This window comes from Elephas maximus, chromosome 15, assembly GCF_024166365.1.
Source record: "Elephas maximus indicus isolate mEleMax1 chromosome 15, mEleMax1 primary haplotype, whole genome shotgun sequence".
In the NCBI taxonomy this organism is placed as follows: Eukaryota; Metazoa; Chordata; class Mammalia; order Proboscidea; family Elephantidae; genus Elephas; species Elephas maximus.
Genome location: NC_064833.1, coordinates 75,255,712 through 75,277,633, shown reverse-complemented (window position 1 = coordinate 75,277,633; position 21,922 = coordinate 75,255,712). Strand labels below are relative to the sequence as shown.

The 21,922-nt window shown below is 38.6% G+C and overlaps 1 protein-coding gene across 1 annotated transcript in view; it reads right to left on the bottom strand.

Moving 5' to 3' along the window:
• The window catches only part of ARFGEF1 (ADP ribosylation factor guanine nucleotide exchange factor 1), a 170,310-nt gene that overhangs the window by 88,357 nt on the left and 60,031 nt on the right, over positions 1 to 21,922 (bottom strand). The window contains exons 6-7 of the mRNA XM_049853515.1: positions 8,476 to 8,752; positions 5,139 to 5,249 (exon numbers count right to left, since the gene is read on the bottom strand). Of these exons, the coding sequence (XP_049709472.1) occupies positions 5,139 to 5,249; positions 8,476 to 8,752 (388 nt within the window). The remainder of the gene's footprint in view (positions 1 to 5,138; positions 5,250 to 8,475; positions 8,753 to 21,922) is intronic.

Genomic DNA, 21,922 nt, shown 5'->3' with positions numbered 1-21,922 from the left:
TTCCCCATGAGCACAACTAAGTGTTCTGGAATTCCCATTCTTTGCAATGTTATTCATAATTTGTTATGATCCACGCAGCTGAATGCCTTTGCATAGTTAATAAAACACAGATAAACATCCTTCTGGTATTCTCTGCTTTCAGCCAGGACTCATCTGACATCGGTAATGATATCCCTGGTTCCAAGTCCTCTTCTGAAACCAGACTGAATTTCTGGCAGTTCCCTGTCAATATACTGCTGCAGCCATTTTTGAATGATCTTCAGCAAAATTTTGCTTGTGTGTGATATTAATGATATTGTTCTATAATTTCCACATTCAGTTGGATCAACTTTCTTGGGAATAGGCATAAATATGGATCTCTTCCAGTCATTTGGCCAGGAAGCTATCTTCCATATTTCTTGGCATAGGCGAGTGAGCACCTCCAGTGCTGCATCTGTTTGCTGAAATATCTCAATTGATATTCCATCGATTCCTGGACCCTTGTTTTTCACCAATGCCTTTAGAGCAGCTTGGTCTTTTTCCTTCAGTACCATTGGTTCCTGATCATATGCCACCTCTTGAAATGGCTGAATATCGTGCATCGACTAATTCTTCTTGGTACAATGACTCTGTGTATTCCTTCCATCTTACTTTGATGCTTCCTGTGTCGTTTACTATTTTCCCCATAGAATCCTCCACTATTGCATTGATAATTACTGGCGACTAGAATGCAAAAGTTGGAAACAAAGAAGAAGGATCAGTAGTTGGAAAATATGGCCTTGGTGATAGAAAGAACGCTGGAGATCGAATGATAGAATTTTGCAAGACCGGTGACTTCTTTGCAAATACCTTCTTTCACCAACATAAACGGCGACTATACACATGGACCTCACCAGATGAACACACAGAAATCACTGTGGAAAGAGGAGATAGAAAAGCTCAATATCATCAGTCAGAACAAGGCCAGGAGCCGACTGTGGAACAGACCATCAACTGCTCATATGCAAGTTCAAGCTGAAACTGAAGAAAATCAAAGCAAGTCCACGAGAGCCAAAATATGACCTTGAGTATATCCCAGCTAAATTTAGAGACCATCTGAAGAATAGGTTTGATGCATCCAACGCTAGTGACTGAAGACCAGATGAGCTGTGGAATGACATCAAGGACATCATACATGAGGAACACAAGAGGTCTTTGAAAAGACAGGAACGAAAGAAAAGACCAAGATGGGTTTCAGAGGAGACTCTGAAACTTGATCTCGAATGTCAAGCAGCTAAAGCAAAACGAAGAATTGATGAAGTCAAAGAACTGAACAGAATATTTCAAAGGGTTTCTCCAGAAGACAAAGTATTATAATGACATGTGCAAACAGCTGGAGATGGAAAACCAAAAGGGAAGAACACGCTCAGTATTTCTCAAGCTGAAATAACTGAATGGATAAATTAATTATGGTATATTCACGTAATGGAATACTACGCAACGATAAAGGAAAATGATGATTCCATGAAAGATTTCATAAAGTGGAGGCATCTGGAAAGCATTATGCTGAGTGAAATTAGTCAGCTGCAAAAGGACAAATATTTATGAGACCACTATAATAAGAACTCAAGAAACAGTTTAAACACAAAAGAAAATATCCTTTGGTGGTTACAGGGTGGGGAGGGACGGAGAAGGGTATTCACCAATTAGATAGGAGAAAAGAAGTATTTTAGGTGAAGAGAAAGACAACACACAATACAGGCAACGCCAGCAAAACTGGAATAAGCCAAAAGCAAAGTTTCCTGAATACAACCGAATGCTTTGAGGCTAGAGTCGGGGGTCGGGGTCTGGAGACCATAGTTTCAGGGGACATCTAGGTCAACTGGCATAACAAAGGTTGTTAAGAAAACATTCTGCATCCCACTTTGGTGAGTGGCGTCTAGGGTCTTAAACACTAGCAGGTGGCCATCTAAGATGCATCAATTGGTCTTAACTCATCTTGGGCAAAGGAGAATGAAGAGCACCAAAGACACAAGGTAATTATGAGCCCAAGAGATAGAAAGGGTCCCATAAATCAGAGACTACATCAGCCTGAGCCCAGAACTAGACAGTGCCCAGCTACCACCAATGACTGCCCTGACAGGGGACAGAGCAGAGAATCCCTGATGGAGCAGGAGAACAGTGGGATGCAGACCTCAAATTCTCATAAAAAAGACCAGACTTAATGGTCTGGCTATGACTGAAAGGACCTCGAAGGTCATTGTCCCCAGAGCTTCTGTAAGCCCAAGACAGGAACCATTCCCAAAGCCAACTCTTCAGACAGGGATTGGACTGGACTATAAGACAGAAAATGATACTAGTAAGGAGTGAGATTCTTGGCCCAAGTAGATACATGAGACTATGTGGGCAGCTCTTGCCTGGAACGGAGATTAGAAGGCAGAGGGGGACAGAAGCTGACTGAATAGACATGGGCAATACAGGGTAGAGAGCAGGAGTGTGCTGTTCATTAGAGGGAGAGAATCTAGGAGTACATGTCAAGGTGTATTATGTAAGTTTTTGTATGAGAGACTGATTTGATTTGTAAACTTCCACTTAAAGCGCGCGCGCACACACAGACACAGAGATTATAGCCAAGAAAAAAAAAAAAAAAGAATTAACATAGCAGACCTGAGACTGTTTGGCAAGGTTACCCCTTGGCTGGTCTCCAGGAACTTGGATTTCAGGAAGGTTCCCACCATTCCCTAACTGATAAAACTGGCTCACTGTACTCAAAAAGTGTTGATGCAAATAACGTAGTTTACGTTTAACACCTGATTTTCTTCTGGGAGTCTGAAATTTTGGAACATGCCTAAATGGCCAGTTCCCAATAAAAACCTCAGGCAGTGGTTATCAATGAGCTCCCCTGCTAGACAACGCTTCTTGATACATGCTGTCACAATTCAGGGTTGGAGGAATGTCATGGATTGAATTGTTGTGCCCCCCAAAACATCTGTCAGCTTGGCTAGGTGATGATTCCCTTGTATGACTGTACGACTGCCTACCATTTTATCATCTGATGTGATTTCCCTATGTGTTATAAATCCCGCCACTATGATGTAATAAAGTGGATTAGTGGCAGTTATATTGATGAGGTCCAAGATTAGACAGTGTTTTAAGCCAATCTCTTTTGAGATATAAGAGAAGCCAGCAGAGAGACAGGGGACCTCATACCACCAAGAAAGCAGCGCTGGGAGCAGAGCATGTCCTTTGGACCTAAGGTTTCTGTGCTGAGATGTTCCCAGACCAAGGGAAGACTGATGACAAGGACCTTCCTCTAGAACTGACAGAGAAAAAGCCTTCCCCGGAACCGGTGCCCTGAATTTGTACTTCTAGCCTACTGGACAGTGAGAGAATAAACTTCTCTTTGTTAAAGCCATCCACTTGTGGTATTTCTGTTATAGCAGTACTAGGTGACTAAGACAAGGAAATAAGGGCATCCTGTGTGACTCCACTGGGAGGCGACTCTTGGAAGCTTGTGCCTGATTTCCTCCAGACTTTGCCCTACCTGCCTTTTCCTTAAATGGTTTTTCTTTTTATGCTTAAGCTGTAGTAAAACTATCATGAGTAGGACTGTATATTGAGTCATTTGGGCCCTTCTAGTGAATCACAGAATCTGTAGGTAGTCTTGGGGACCCCTGATATACCATCTTTGATTTTCCTTTCTTTACTGACATATCTAATCAGTTACAGAGTCTTAGGGAATTGGCATCCATTATCTCCTTTCTTATTCGTGTTTTCTTCTCCATTTCCACTGCTACTATCCTATTCAGGTGTAGATTACTGCACTAGTCTCCTACTCCCAAAACTCTTCTATTTAGCTTCTTAACGCATAGTTCTGTTGATTTCATTTCTTAGCTCTAAAATCTTAAACGGTAATGCATTATGTTCTGGAATGAAGTTCAAACTCCTACATCTGGAACTTACAGCCTTCCATTCATTAGCTCCAAACTACTTCTTTAGTCCTATTTTCTATTATATCACATCACATACTCTACAGTTCAGCCAAACCACCACCTGCCAATTCCTAAATACACCTAATCATTCTCTCCTCTAGACTTTTGCTGACACAGTTTCCAATACATGAAATACCATTCCGTACGTCTGTGTAAATCCACAGCCTTTGTTCAAATGTCACCTTCTATATGAAGCCCTCCTGGATCACTGTAACTAGAAACAACCACTGCTTTCTCTGAATTTTAATATGAGTATAGCTATTTCTTTCTAGGGAAACTTATCACTTTCTACTTCATGTTAGTCTTAATTACATAAATTCCATAACCATCTTCCTCAAGAGCATGGTCTTTCTTAGATTAATCTATTTATCCCCCTACAAGGTCATACAACTGTTCACACTCCGTAAGTATTTGCTCAATGAAGAGATGAATAAGATCAAAGAATGAGAAGGCAGTCAATCAGATGAATGTCTTTCTAGTGCTGCAGCAGGGAAGAAATATATTCTTAAAAAATGATGTAATAAATGGGAGTTAGGTATAGCTGAAACAGTACTATTCTTATTCAAGATCCACAGAGTTTGTTGAATCATACTTCTGGAAGAAGTATATGTACAAGGTACTATGACAGCCCTGTGCAAGATACCATGAATTAAATAAGCGCCAGTGGATTAGCCTCAAATCTAATCCTATCTATAACACTATTTATGAAAAACATGAGTGAAATTCTTAACAAACTTTAAAACATTTTGATAATGCACTGTATAAGACAGGAACTAACTCTATGACAATAAAGGTATAAGAAATTAAGTTACTGCCCAACAAAGATATGAAATACTCAAAACCAAATCAATTTAATACATATTCTAGTTTATAAAGTTTAGCATTTAAGAGGATGGAAAATATAGTCCTGCCCTCTATTACTAAAAACAAAATAGTATCAACTTGTTTCTTAATGAGTGAGGAAAAATGGGTTTTTATAAAAGATCATAACTGAAGCATAAGAAAAAGGGAGTACGCTTTTGAAATCAAAGATATTTAAATATTTTTCTCCACCAAAAAAAAAAAAAAAAAATTCTTGATAAATCACCAAGGAAATCAAATTTGAAAAAAGTTTATAATTTTGCCATTCCTGTTCAACACAACAGTCAGAAGAAATTCCGTAAGACAGAATAAACTAAAGTACAATACCTCCAACAACTATGTTCACCATTTCTTCTACAATGCTCTGTACAATGTCTTGTGGCTTTTCTTCCAGGTCATGATTTTCTCCATCATATAATATATCATTTTTGGATAAGGCTTTAAAACAGAAAAATTCAAGAGAACATTATTTTAATGTTTTTTAAACATTTATGATGAGAAACTTTCCTAACCAGCATAGAATAAAAGAAATCAAACGGATATGCAAACCAGATGTAATTATATGTTAAGGGAGAAAAAAATTCTTCAAAAATAGACCGAATAGACCGAGCTTAAAAATATTTCCCAAATATTTTCCAAATTCAACTCAGTTTCAACAATGATGTCTTTGACAAGCTATTAAATGGCTAGAGCCCTGGTGGCGCAGTGGTTAAGAGCCTGGCTGCAAATCAAAAGGTCAGCGGTTCGAATTAAATGGTTATTCAACTACATTTTTTTTACAATTTCTTTCCTTTAATGACCAAAAATTTTTAAAAGTATTCTGAATAAAACATTTCTAACATGTCCCATACACTCCCGTCCCTTAACAAACGATACGTTAGCTGTAATTAAAGTTTGTTTTGATTACTTAGGCTCATCAATAATAACAAGATCAACATTGTGCTCTGATACTGTGAGGTCCCTGAAGAAGACGACAGAGGGCTGTCTGGGCTTCCACCAGTGATGTCCAGCCCCTATTTACTATTTTTTTCCCCTCAAAATCTACATTTCCCCTGTAAAACTAAATTTAAGAACTAAAAAAGAATTCATTCCAATTTAATGTTAATCAAGAAAAGTTAACTGTCAATCAGAGGTTCTCAGCAGCTTAAGAGAAACCAATGCCACTACACAGAATTGATAATTTCCAGTAAAAGTCAATGAAACTTGACAGTCCAGGTGGCTTATATAGATTGTAGAGACCTCAAGAAGCCTCAATTAACACTTTAGGATCCTTTGGGATCTGGGACAGTGTGCTGAGAGCCACTGCCCTACACCAAAAGGCACTAGACTACTTATTAGCTGCTAGAGCTGCTCTTTCCACCTTCCTCGCCTGCCTGCCTCCCCCACCTGCCCCCGCCACCACAGACTTACTACAAGAAATCACAAATCATAATGCTGGCTTCCAGAAGCCTCTCCTCCCTGTATTTCACTGCTCTTAATCTACTGTCTACTGCATTTTACAAAATACTGAAAGCTACAAGGGGAAACCTATAAATAACCACATCTAATCAGTAACCTTATTTTATAAAAATCCAAATACAATAGCATTTAGACTTCTGTGGCATAAAACACATAAATGCCTTAACAATTTTTCCACCATTCTTAAGTTTTTTATTTCAGTGCACTAAAAAAAAAAAAAAACCAGTGCACTAGCTGGCTAAAATTACCTAGAGTCTGAAAATAAAACAGTGTCAATTTAACTAAACATACAGAGTCATTACCTAAAAGCGTGCACAAAATGACTAGCAAATTAAGACTCAGTTCTTATATAAATTATCTATTAGGAGACAGAAACAGATGAGAATAACACTGACTAACATTTATTGCATATAGCAAATGCTCAGAGAAGTTAGTTGTTATGTCCAAAGTCACACAGTTAGCAAGTGCCAGAGATGTGATTTAAACCGGGTCATTTAACTCCAGAGTGTGTACTCTTAACTAATGGTTCTTAGCCAGAATGTTCCTTTATATCAGGCTGTTAAAAGGAAAGCATTTTAAAGCCAAAATAATTACAATACCACAGAGAACTATGTTGTATTTATACTTCTGAATCTTATAAGGCACCCAGACTGGTGCCTCATACAGAGTAGACTCTCCTACTCCTTGGGGTCTTAGCTATATGTTTCCTCTGTTGGAATATTTCCCTAGATTTTCCGGCTAGCCAATGCCCACCCCTTTCCATGAAGACTCAGTTAAAACATCACCAACTTCTCTAGGAAGGTATTTCCCTACTTCCCCTGGACAGCCACCCTGTATGTGCCACTTCCAGGACACTTATGACACTCTACTTCATTTACACACACCTGACCCTCCAGGCAGACTATGCAAGGCAGACTATGCGCACACTAAGGCTGTTATCTCCGATTTCTAGCACAGTGCCAGACACAGACTGCCCAACAAATGTGTGCTGAATGCATGAATGAACAAATGAAGGAGTAATTGAAGTCCCAGCTTTACTAAAGATAAGCCTTTTCAATCAGTCCCTTTATAAGCACAAAATGGCAAGTAGAGAAAATTCTGGAAAGGCAAGCTAGAAAAATGTAGCATCCGGACTGTGTGGATTCACTACAAGCTCGAGTAGTGTGAATGCTCAGTGTATCAAAACCGTTTCTTCTAAAATACACAATAAAATATTACTAAAAAGGCAAGACAGCTTCTTTCTATTCATGCCACTGTCGCTGTTTATGCCACTATTACACAGGTCATGGAAAAGATACAGTTAAAAAAAAAGGCTAAAAATATATTAAAGAACTCTTCCCTCGAAGTGCAGTAAACACACAGACTTCAAGTGAACTGCAGCTTCGTCCTAATCATCCTAGTTCCCGAGGACAGAATTTGGACAGGCGAGAGAATTTCCGTGACTTCTTGATGACAAGCTGAGGTGCATCAAAAACAACTCAAACTTCCTGGTAGTCACACAGCCCAACTGAAGCTGAGAATAATGCTTGGAAAAGGTTGACTTTGTGTCATCATTTTTCTCAGAGAAACCAATTTGTAAAATAAAGGTATTTTAATTTTTGTAACCTTATACATTTTTCTTACAAATAAATTTACTTATATAAAAATACCCATCTCAGAACATCTCAATTTTAAAGATCACTACACATCAGGATACAAAAATTAATGAAATTTATTGTCTATGTCAGTTGGTTACTCAAAAAATTTGGTTTTATATTTAATTTCAGTACTTCTTTTGGCATAATTGCAGTATTTTCTAAACTGATAATATAATGATATCCTCAAGTTTTAAGTCACATTCCAGAAAATCTTAGTAAATTGGTCCCTGTTTGTTTTAAACTGATCTTAATACCAAAATTTCTATATAACATACTAAGAGACATTTATGACTCTCTTTAGAAACATAAACCTTCTCCAAAGCAAGTCTATAAATTACACTGCTCGTGAGACGCTAATGAATGCACAGTATCGTTTTAAGTGTCTTATGGGTTGAGGTCAAATTAACTCTGCTACCTAGAATGGAAAAAGTCCACAATCGCAATGTGTCTGGTATCAGTTAAGTCCTATTACCCTCTCCACATTTCTTCACCCAGAACTCTCACCCCTACATGGTTCCCCTAACGCACACACAAACACACACCCCACGCCCCCTGCTCAAGAAGATTACTTTCGGCTGCAGTTGCCTGATCAGCTTCAGTCTGTTCATTTTCTGCACTGGAAAGATCAGATCCATTCTCAGGCTCTGTGTCATCCTGAAGGCTTTTATCCACATCATTTGTATGGGGGTCAAGGTCCCCTTCATGTTCTTGGGATATGTGATCAACAGTCTGAGGTGGCAGGTATCTGAGCTGAGGTGATTCAGGCTCATGATGGCTTCCTGGAGATTGCAGCAGCATGTGCTGCTGCCGATGCCTTTCTTTTTCCATTTGTTTGGCTTCCTGCAACTGAAAAGAAACGATCATTTCCAGTATTAGTAAAATAAAGTGTTTAAAATGTGGAGTTATAATGTCAGATCTAACCATAAATCCTTTGAATAAAAGGTACCACCTTGTTTCTAGGTTTGGAAATTATAGTTCACCAGAAACAAAAGAACATAAAAATAATTAAAAACACACACAAAAAAAACAAGTAACAGTGGTACTTTTTAGTGGTATTGGTGAACAAGAAAAGAGATGGAAGACTTTCACTATATACCCTTTTCATTCTTTTTGGTGTGTGAAAGATGTAAATGTATTACCTAAACAAAAAATTAAAATAATTTTTTAAAAGCCTCAGTAATAACTAGATTGTTGCCAACAATGGATTTACCCAAAATCATATAAAAATTCCACTAAGTTTGAAAAAAGAACAAAACAAACCACTGTATAAAAGTGGATGGGGGGGCTGATAGACAGATATAAACATATAAAAAAAAAAATATATATATATATACACCCACCCAATATATATAGATATACATATTTCCTGGGTAGAACAAATGATTAAGTGCTCGACTACTAGCCAGAAGTTTGGAGGTTCGAACTCACCCAGAGGTGCTTTGGAACACAGACCTGGGGATCTGCTTCCAAAAGGTCACAGCCTTGAAAACCCTATGCAGTTCTATTCTGCACACGAGGTCACCATGAGTCAGAAGCGACTTGACAGCAACTAACATATATGGCTGTGTATTTTCATACATATATATAACACACATATGTATGTGTATATATTCATTTTTGCTAATATCGAAGTCTAGAAAGATACACAGGAAACTAGTAATAACAGTTACCCATGGGGGGAAAAAATTTTTTTTTTTTTTTTATGGAAGGTGGGTACCATAGTTGTTAAGAGCTAACCAAAAGATCGACAGTTTGAATCTACCAGGTGCTCCTTGGAAACCCTATGGGGCAGTTCTACCCTGCGCTATATAGCTGCTATGAGTCGGAATTGACTTGACGGCAATGGGTTCAGTTTGGTTTATGGAGGGTGGGGAGCCCTGGTGATGCAGTGGTTAAGTGATATGTCTGGTAACCAAAGGGCTGGTAGTTCAAATCCACCAGCTCCTCCCTGGAAACCCCACAGGACAGTACTACTCTGTCCTACAGGGTCGCTATGCGTCCGAATCGACTCGATGGCAATGGGTTTTTTTAATTTATGGGAGGGGCTGGAAATGATCAAATGTGAGACAAGAGTAGGAAGGAGACTTTTCAACATATATTCTCTGTAACTTGTTCTTACATTATCTAGTTAAACGTATCTTTTAACTACAAAATAATAAAATTACATATAATAAATAAAATTGTAACACAGGCTTAAATGCCTCTACGTAATCAGCCACATAATTAGTATGAAAAAACTATATCTACAAATGTTCCAATTTTATTTTAGAAGACGTATTATTACTATATATAATATTTATAAAACTGGCTCACTTATAAGATGCTAAAATGGTAACAATCAGGATCACAGGGTTTCTTTTTTTTAGAACTGTATTGCTTTCATATACTTCTCTTTGATTCTCATGACTTGATGAGAATGACAGTTTTGATGGAGAAACAAATCACCAAATTCATATGGAAGGCAAAGACGCCCCAGATAACTAAAGCATTAGTGGAAAAGAAGAACAAAGTGGCAGGTCTCACTCTACCTGATTTTAGAAGCTAGTATACCGCCACCACAGTAGTCAAAACAGCCTGGTACTGGTGCAACACATAAATAGACCAATGGAACAGAACTCAGAATCCAGACATAAATCCATCCACATATGAGCAGCTAATATTTGACAAAGGCCCAAAGTCTGCTAAATGGGGAAAAGATAGTCTGTTTAACAAATGGTGCTGGAATAACTGGATATTCATCTGCAAAAGAATGGAACGAGACCCAAACCTCACACCATGCACAAAAACGAACTCAAAATGGATCAAAAGCCTAAATATAAAATCTAAAACGACAGATTGTGGAACAAAAAATAGGGACAATGCTAGGAGCTCTAATAAATGGCATAAAGAGTATACAAAACATTACTAACAATGCAGAAGAGAAACTAGATAACTGGGAGCTCCTAAAAATCCAACACCTACGCCCATCCAAGCCTTCACCAAAAGAGTAAAATGATTACCTGCAGACTGGGAAAAAGGTTTTAGCTATGACATCTCCGATCAGTGTCTGATCTCTAAAATCTACATGATATAGCAAAAACTCAGCTACAAAAAGACACATAACCCAATTAAAAAATGAGCAAAGGATATGAACATGTACTTCACTAAAGAAGACACTCAGGTAGCTAACAGATACATGAGGAAATGCTCACGATCATTAGCCATTAGAGAAATGCAAATCAAAACTACAATGAGATTCCGTCTCACTCCAACAAGGCTGGCATTCATCCAAAAAACACAAAATAATAAATGTTGGAGAGACTGGAACACTTATACACTGCTGGTGGGAACGTAAAATCGTACAACCACTTTGGAAATCGATTTGGCGCTTCCTTATAAAACCAGAAATAGAACTACCATACGATCCAGCAATCCCACTCCTTGGAATATATCCTAGAGAATTTAAGAGCCTTCACACGAACAGATATATGCACACCCGTGATCACTGCAGCATGGTTTACAATAGCAAAAAGACAGACGCAACCGAGGTGCCCATCCACTGAAGAATGGATAAATAAATTATAGTATATTCACACAATGGAATACTATGCATCAATAAAGAACAATGTTGAATCTGTGAAAAATTTCATACCTTGGAGGAGTCTGGAAGACATAATGCTCAGTGAAATCAGTCAGTTGTAAAAGGACAAATATTGTATAAGACCACTATTAAAAGTACTGGAGAAACAGTTTAAACAGAGAAGAAAATATTCTTTGATGGTTACAAGAGCGGGGAGGGAGGGAGGGAGGAAGGGGTTTTCACTAATTAGATAGAACATAAGAATTATTTTAGGTGAAGGGAAAGAACACACAATATAGAAGAGGTCAGCACAACTGGACTAAACTAAAAACAAAGAAATTTCCCGGATAAACTGAACACTTCGAAGGCTGGCATAGCAGGGGTGGGGGTTTGGGAACCATGGTTTCAGGGGACATCTAAGTCAATTGGCATAATAAAATCTATTAAGAAAACATTCTGCATCCCACTTTGAAGAGTGGCTTCTGGGGTATTCAATGCTAGCATGCGGCCATCTAAGATGCATCAATGGCTCTCAACCCACCTGGTGCAAAGGAGAACGAAGAACACCAAAGACACAAGGTAATTATAAGCCCAAGGGACAGAAAGGACCACATAAACCAGAGACTACATCAGCCTGAGATCAGAAGAACTAGATGGTGCCTGGCTATAACTGATGACTGCCCTGACAGGGAACACTACAGAGAGCCCCTGAGGGAGCAGGAGAGCAGGGGGATGCAGACCCTAAATTCTTGTAAAAAGACCAGATTTAATGGTCTGACTGAGCCTAGAAAGACCCCGGAGGTCATGGTTCCCAGACCTTCTGTTAGCCCAAGACAGGAACCATTTCCAAAGCCAACTCTTCAGACAGGGATTGGACTGGACTATGGGAGAGAAAATGGATACTGGTGAAGAATGAGCTTCTTGGATCAAGTAGACACGTGAGACCATGTGGGCACCTCCTGTCTGGAGGGGAGATCAGAGAGCAGAGGGGGTCTGAAGCTGGCTGAATGGACACGAAAATAGAGTGGAGGGAAGGAGTGTATGGTCTTATTAGGTGGAGAGCAATTAGGAGTATATACCAGGTTGTATACAAATTTTTGTGTGAGAGACTGACTTGATTTGTAAACTTTCACTTAAAGTGCAATAAAAATTAAAAAAAAAAAAAAAGAATAACTCTTCCGGAATTAATTTTCACAAAGATAAACATTTTGCAGTATCAAATATGGATATTTAATATTCCCCAGTAATATTCCATAATATAGAACAAATTGTGTGGATTTATAAAATAAATGTGAGTAAGAAGATTTTAATGCCTGAAAAGTAGGAAGAGCCTTATGGTCCACAGCGTCCAAATTCCTCATTTTACAGATAAGGAAACTGATGGGCTCGATGTGCACGGCTGGAATCAGAATATTCATGGAAACATCAATTTCCAAACCAACAGTGAGGAGTCAGATCCCACCCTGGGCCTGATTCCAACCACTGGGCACCGCGGGGCAAGCACGTGCTGTGAAACCGCAGACGAAGCCTGGGGTCCAGCTCTAGGTGCTCCCTCACTTCCTCCGGAGGTGCAGAAATGCTCGGGACAGCCTCGAAAAATACCGGAAATGTTACTCTGTGAAATAAACCTTTAAACATTTTTCATATACCTTTGTACTTTCTAGAGTAGGATTTTTCAACCTTAGCACTAATGACACTTTGGATAAGATAATTCTTGGGGAGTCAGAAGAGAGAGACTGTCCTGTACACTGCACAACACTCAAACAGCATCCCTAGCCTCTAGCTGCCCTATGTCAGTGACAGCCCACCAGCCACGACAATCAAAAATATCTCAGATCTGCATCTAATTGAGAACCACTGTTCTAGAGGAAGAAATTAGCTTTTTTCCCCACTGAATTAATTTTAGGACTGAAACTTTCTATAATAAAAGTCTGGCAAGATTTGTTTTGTTGTTTTGTTTTGTTTTGATGGGTTACGGTTACGAGCAGTATATATAAGTGAATTAGACTTCTAGCTTGGAAGATTTTACCAAATATTGATGTTAAGTCAGTCTTTCCCCCTTTCCCATTTATCTATAATTATTCAAAGTACAGAACTAAATATCCTTCATGACATGAAACATGTTCCTACCTTTATCACAGTTCAGCTATATATTTATTTGTGTGATCATCTGTTTAAGGTTCCTATCCCCCCTTCTTCCCCACTGCTTGTAAGATCTTTAAGGGTAGTGACCAAGTGTGTTTTGTTCATCACTATGTGCCTGAGGCCTATCACAGTGCCAGGAGCATATGAAGAACTCAAGAAAAACTTGTTGAACATATAAAATGAGTAAAACTTGTATTTCTGTCATTAAAGATTAAAATGAAACTGTTTTCATCCGCTTCCTGAAATAAGCAGCAAAGTCACTATGGTTGCAAAATATTAGAAATAACCTAACACGAATACATAGGACAGTAACTGAATAGACTATGGTACACATTGCCTATAAGAAAAATGAAAAAGGAAGACCTCTAAGAAGTGATATGCAATGCTTACCATGACATAACGCTAAGTGAAAAATGCAAAAGAATACCAATGGTAAGCGTAGTAGCCAGCCTTTAAGATGGCCACCAATGATCTCTCTCTTGTATAGTCCCCAGCCACATTATACTAAGGGATAGTCTGTATGGCCACTTCTGATTATACATTATAAAAGATATTGCAGCTTCTGTCTTCTCACTCTCTCGGATCATCCATCCTAGGTAAAGCCAGCTGCTGTCTCATAAGGAGCCTTCTGAGACCCAACTGATAAAGAACTGCAGCCTCTGGTCAACAGCCAGTGAAGAACTCAGGTCTCTTTCCAACAGTCACACGGTGAGCTCAGAAGCGTATACCCTAGCCCAGTCAAGGCTTTAAATGATTGCAGTGCCAGCGAACATTGTAATTGCAACCTCATGAAAAACTCTGAGCCAGAACCACCCAGCTAAGACACTGCTGGATTCCAGGCACTCTAAAACTGTGAGAGAAAATAAACGTGTGTTGTTTTACGCAGCTAAGTTTTGGGAGTAATTTGTTACTTCGCAATAGGTAAGAAATACAGAAGGTGTAACCCTTCATGTGAGAAAGAAGGTGACACACGAAACTATACATATACCTGCTCATTTGTGCTAAAGAACTGCAGGAAGAATAAACAAAAACTAAAGACATAAGCTACATAAAAGGGGTGGAAAGAAGGGGGGAACAGAAATGGGATGGTAGAAGTGAAGAGGGAGTGGCACTACTCTGAATATACCATCGCATAGCTCGGACTTTTAAATCAGAGTAATGTTTTACATACCCCCCGAAATAAAAAACAATTAAAACCAACCAGAATGTGGGGATGGGGATACCAAAATGGAAATCAGACAGTAACAAATGAACCTAACTGTATTAAGAATAACATAAGCCCAATTAAGAGTAAAGGAAAGAAAAGAACAAACCTAAGTAACTTTGGAAAATAACATTTTCACTGGATAAATCTAAAGACAAAAATAACTGAACACAAATTCTCTAATATGCTTAGTATACTTAGTAAATTTGCTTCCGATACCAGTATGGGTTAGCACTCCTAAAAATAACTGTGAATACTAGACTTCAATAAATAATGTATCACAGAAATGAACACATGGATTTTAATATGTACACAGAGATTAGGAGGGGTGTTAGTATATGAATATATACTTCCTGGCTCTATCTGCTGAGCACCTAGAAGAAAAACACCCCAACAGAAATGAACACATCTAGCCACGTACATTTTGATTTCTAAACATCATTCTCCAATCAAAGGACCCAGGGCTCATTGGAGAACTGATGGACTCCAAGGCTGGATCAGGAAAAATTCAAGATGAGCTTGGAACATCTTGAGGTTTTAGAAAGTTAAGTAGATGTCCAAAAAAGCATGAGAATATACAAGGTTAAAGCTGGAATAATTTGTACTGGGCAAATCTGCTGCAAAGTGTTACAAAGCCAAGATTTCACTTTAAAAACTAAGGTGCACCTGACCCAAGCCATGGTGTTTTCAATTGCCTCGTATGCATGAGAAGGCAGGGGAATTAATAAGGAAGACCAAAGAAGAATCGACACCTTTGAATTATGGTGCCGGTGAAGAATAATGAATATATCATGGACTGCCAAAAGAACAAAAAAATCTGTCTTGGAAGAAGTACAGCCAGAATGAGCCTTAGAAGCAAGAATAGCAAGACTTCGTCTCACATATTTTGGATGTGTTATTAGCAGGGATCAATCCCTGGAGAAGGAAATGATGCTTGGTAAAGTAGAGGGTGAGTGAAAAAGAGGAAGACCCTCAAACATGGATTGAGGAGGTGGAGCCAAGATGGCGGAATAGACAGACATTTCTGTCCAGCCCTCTTTACAACAAAGACCTGAAAAAACAAGTGAAACGAGTATATACGAGACAACCTGGGAGCCCTGAGCATCAAAGGCAACCTTAGGCAATGAACTGAGGGGCAGGGGGAGGAAGAGGCCGTTCAGAAGCGGAGAGGAGATACCAGACCTGAATCGTGGGTAGCCCTCAGGCACCATTCCTGGAGTGGTGGCAGTGGCGGCGGCAGGCTGGCACTAGCATTCAGCCGCAGTTTCCTCAGGGAGAAGCAGCCAGCCACACAGCGGGCACACACCTCCGGAAGCTGAGAATGGCGCTCTTGGCAAAAGCTAAGTAGTTGCGTATATTTTACCGCTCCCCCCACCCGCCGGCTTCAGCGGCTGAATCCCTGGGCCTGAGATAGACCCTGGTGAGCATCTAGAGCCATCATCCCGGACTTGGGGAAGGCAAAAATTTGCAACTGGGGAGAAAAGATAATTTGCGAGCTCCATTAACTGGGGGACTTCAGGACAGAAGTGGCTCCTGTCCAGGCATAACCTGTCCAGGGACCTTGAGCACCTTTCCCTTCTGCATGGACCTGTGTGGGCCTATTTCGGGAGAATAGGCCCTTGTTGGCAAACACCGACCATTTCAGCTGTGCAGTGGAGAGGTGGGTGTTTGACGTTTGACATTGCTTTGCATTTAAACAAGGTCCTCACCTACCCACATCAGGGACCTAGGGACTGGAAGCTCCACTCAGGTCACCCAGCCACCCGCGACAGGGACCCAAAGTTAACTGGTACCTCCCAGTCCTTGCAACCAAAAACTTTGGGTGCCCATGGTCCCTCTGCAGAACCGACCCACCAGCACGCTCTAGGGAAGGGAGACACATTTTCCTCAGAGACACTTGGGGGTCAGTTCTCAGACCCCTGCCTTGTTCAGAGCATGACCCCCTACTGCAATCAGATACCGGTATATATGCCAATCACCCCTGCCCCTCTAAGACTTTAGGACAGAATGTGTATCACACACTTGGTACCAGCTACATGGAAACCTGAGCTGAATTCATACAAGAAAACTGAAGAGACTCTTAGACTGATATACCTGATAACAGCTCTAGCCAGCTGTTATCACCAGAGCTCCAAAGGCAAAAATAATCAAGCTAGCTCACTCAAGCAACCCAAAGGGGTATACCAAAACAAAACAGAGCAAGCAGCTATGACACAGTAAGCAAGCATAAACTAATACAATCACTTATGGATGGCTCGGAGACAACAGTCAGTATCAAGTCACATAAAGAAACAGACCATGATCACCTCAACAGGCTCTCAAAACAAAGAATCCAGGGATCTTTTAGATGAAAGTGCATTCCTGGAATTACCAGATGCAGAATACAGAAGTTTAATATACAGAACCCTTCAAGACATCAGGAAGGAAATGAGGCAATACGCAGAGCAAGCCAAGGAATACACAGATAAAACAACTGCTGAAGTTAGAAAGATTATTCAGGAACATAATGAAAAGTTTAATAAGCTGGAAAAATCCATAGACAAACAGCAATCAGAAATTCAGAAGATTAACAATAAAATTACAGAATTAGATAACTCAATAGAAAGTCAGAGGAGCAGAATTGAGCAAGTAGAAGCTAGAATTTCTGAACTCAAAGATATATCACTTGGCACTAATATATATTTGAAGACAAATCAAAGAATTAAAAAAAAATGAAGAAACCTGAAGAATCACGTGGGACTCTATCAAGAGAAATAACCTACGAGTGGGAATACCAGAACAGGGAGGGATAACAGAAAACACAGAGAAAATTGTTGAAGATTTGTTGGCAGAAAACTTCCTTGATATTGTGAAAGATGAGAAGATATCTATCGAAGATGCTCATCGAACTCCACATAAGGTAGATCTTAAGAGAAAGTCACCAAGACATATTAAAATCAAGCTTGCCGAAACCAAAGATAAAGAGACAATTATAAGAGCAGCGAGGGATAAAAGAAAAGTCACCTACAAAGGAGGGCCAATAAGAATAAGCTCGAACTACTCAGCAGAAACCATGCAGGTAAGAAGGCAATAGGATGACATATTTAAAAAAATTGAAGGAAAAAATTGCCTGCCAAGAATCATATATCCATCAAAGCTGTCTCTTAAATATGAAGGTGAAATGAAGACATTTCCAGATAAACACAAGTTGAGGGAATTCGTAAAAACCAAACCAAAACTACAAAAAATACTAAAGGGAGTTCTTTGGTTAGAAAATCAGTACTATCAGGTGTCAACCCAAGACTAGAACACTGGGCAGAGCAAACAGAACTCAACCCAGACAGGGGCATCCAAAAAAAAAAAAAAGCAAGATTAAAAAAAATTAAAAAGCCAAACACAAGGTAACGGCAATGTTATTATATAAAAGAAGACAACATTAAAATACATGGAGGGACAAAGAAATGTAATCATATACCTTCCATATGGAGAAGAAGATACGGCGATACAAAAAAATAAAAGTTAGTTTTAAATTTAGAAAAATAGGGGTAAATAAGGTAACCAAAAGGAGACAAACTATCCTACTCATCAAAATAAAATACAAGGGAAAAATAGAGACTCAGCAGAAACAAAATCAACAACAATGAATATGAGCAAAGGACAATATATAAAGAAAATCTACTCAGCACATAAAATCAAGTGGGAAAAAGAAACTGTCAACACACAAAAAAAGACATCAAAATGATAGCACCAAATTCATACCTATCCATAATTACCCTAAATGTAAATGGACTAAATGCACCAATAAACAGAGAGTGGCAGAATGGATTAAAAAACAAGATCCGTCTGTATGCTGCCTATAAGAGACATACCTTAGACTTAGAGACACAAACAAACTAAAACTCAAAGGATGAAAAAAGTAAATCAGGCAAACAACAATCAAAAAGAGCAGGAGTGGCAATATTAATTTCTGACAAAATAGACTTTAAAGTTGAATCCAACAAAAAGGATAAGGAAGGACACTATATAATGATTAATGGCACAATACACAAAGAAGATATAACCATATTAAATATTTATGCACCCAATGACAGGGCTGCAACATGCATAAAACAAACTCTCATCAGCACTGGAAAGTGAGATAGACAGCTCCACAATAATAGTACGAGACTTCAACACACCACTTTCGGTGAAGGACAGGACATCCAGAAAGAAGCTCAATAAAGACACAGAAGATCTAAATGTCACAATCAACTAACTTGACCTCATAGACATATACAGAACACTTCACCCAACAGCAATCAAGTATCCTTTCTTTTCTAGAGCACATGGAACATTCTCTAGAAGAGACCACATATTAGGTCATAAAGCACACCTTAGCAGAATCCAAAACAATGAAATATTACAAAGCATCTTCTCTGACCATAAGGCCATAAAAGTGGAAATCAATACAGGAAAAGAAATCAAACACTTGGAAACTGAACAATACCCTGGTCAAAAAAGACTGGATTATAGAAGACATTAAGGATGGAATAAAGAAATTCAGAGAATCCAATGAGAATGAAGACACTTCCTATCAGAACCTTTGGGACACAGCGAAAGCGGTGCTCAGGCCAATTTATATCAATAAACATACACATCCAAAAAGAAAAAAAGGGCCAAAATCAAAGAATTATCTCTAGAACCTGAATAAATAGAAAGAGAACAACAAAAGAAACCCACAGGCACCAGAAGAAAACAAATAATAAAAATTAGAGCTGTACTAAGTGAAATAGAAAACAGAAAAACAATTGAAAGAATTAACAAGACCAAAATCTGCTTTTTGGAAAAAAATCAACAAATTTGATAAACCACTGGCCAAATGGACAAAAGAAAAACAGAAGAAGCAAATAACCCAAATAAGAAATGAGATGAGCGATATTACAACAGACCCAAATGAAATTAAAAGAATCCTATCAGATTACTATGAAAAACTATACTCAAATTTGAAAACCTAGAAGAAATGGATGAATTCCTAGAAACATACTACCTACCTAAACTAACACAAACAGAGGTAGAACAACTAAATAGACCCATAACAAAAGAAGAGATTGAAAAGGTAATCAAAAAAATCCCAACAAAAAAAAGCCTTGGTCCACAGGGCTTCACTGCAGAGCTCTACCAAACTTTCACAGAAGAGTTAACACCACTAATACTAAAGGTATTTCAGAGCATAGAAAGGGACGGAATACTACCAAACTCATTCTATGAAGCCACCATATCCCTGATACCAAAACCAGGTAAAGACACCACAAGAAAATTATAGACCTATATCTCTCATGAATGTAGATGCAAAAATCCTCAACAAAATTCTAGCCGATAGAATTCAACAACATATCAAAAAAAATAGTTCACCATGACCAAGTGAGACTCATACCAGGTATGCCGGGTTGGTTCAACATTAGAAAACCAATTAATGTAATTACCACATAAATAAAACAAAAGACAAGAATCCCATAATTTTATGAATTGATGCAGAAAAGGCATTTGACAAAGTTCAACACCAATTCATGATAAAAACTCTCAGCAAAATAAGAAGAGAAGGAAAATTCCTCAACATAATAAAGGGCATGTATACAAAGCCAACAGCCAACATCATCCTAAATGGAGAGAGCCTGAAAACATTCCCATTGAGATTGGGAACCAGACAAGGATGCCCTTTATCACCACTCTTGTTCAACATTGTGCTGGAAGTCCTAGCCAGAGCAATTAGGCTAGATAAAGAAATAAAGGGCATCCAGATTGGCAAGGAAGAAGTAAAATTATCTCTATTTGCAGATGACATGATCTTATACACAGAAAACCCTAAGGAATCCTCCAGAAAACTACTGAAACTAATAGAAGAGTTCAGCAGAGTACTGGGATACAAGATAAACATACAAAAATCAGTTGGATTCCTCTACACCAACAAAAAGAACATGGAAGGGTAAATTACCAAATCAATGCCATTTACAGTAGCCCCCAAGAAGATAAAATACTTAGGAATAAATCTTACCAGAGATGTAAAAGACTTATACAAAGAAAACTACAGTACACTTCTGCAAGAAACCAAGAGAGACTTACATAAGTGGAAGAACATACCTTGCTCGTGGATAGGAAGACTTAACATTATAAAAATGTCTATTCTACCAAAAGCGATCTATACATTTAATGCAATTCCGATCCAAGTCCCAAGGACACTCTTTAATGAGATGGAGGAACAAATCACCAACTTCATATGGAAGGGAAAGAGGCCCCGGATAAATAAGGCATTACTGAAAAAGAAGAACAAGGTGGGAGGCCTTACTTTACCTGATTTTAGAACCTATTATACCGCCACAGTAGTCAAAACAGCCTGGTACTAGTACAACAACAGATACATGGACCAATGGAACAGAATTAAGAATCCAGACATAAATCCATCCACATATGAGCAGCTGACATTTGGCAAAGGCCCCAAAACCGTTAAATGTGGAATAGATGGTCTTTTTAACAAATGGTGCTGGCATAACTGGATATCCATCTGCAAAAAAATGAAACAAGACCCATACCTCACACCATGCACAAAAACTAACTCAAAATGGATCAAAGACCTAAACATAAAATCTAAAACAATAAAGATCATGGAAGAAAAAATAGGGACAACTTTAGGAGCCCTAATACATGGCATAAACAGTATACAAAACATTATTAATAATATAGAAGAAAAACTAGATAACTGGGAGTTCCTAAAAATCAAACACCTATGCTCATCCAAAGACTTCACCAAAAGAGTACAAAGACTACCTACAGTCTGGGAAAACGTTTTTAGCTATGACATTTCTGATCAGCGCCTGATCTCTAAAATCTACACAATACTGCAAAAACTCAACTGCAAAAAGACAAATAACCCAATTAAACAACGGGCAAAAGATATGAATAGACATTTCACTAAAGAAGACATTCAGGTAGCTAACAAATATATGAGGAAATGTTCATGAGCATTAGCTATTAGAGAAATGCAGATCAAATACAATGAGATTTCATCTCACTCCAATGAAAAAGGCTGGCATTAATTCAAAAAACACAAAATAATAAATGTTGGAGAGGCTGTGGAGAGACTGGAACAGTTATA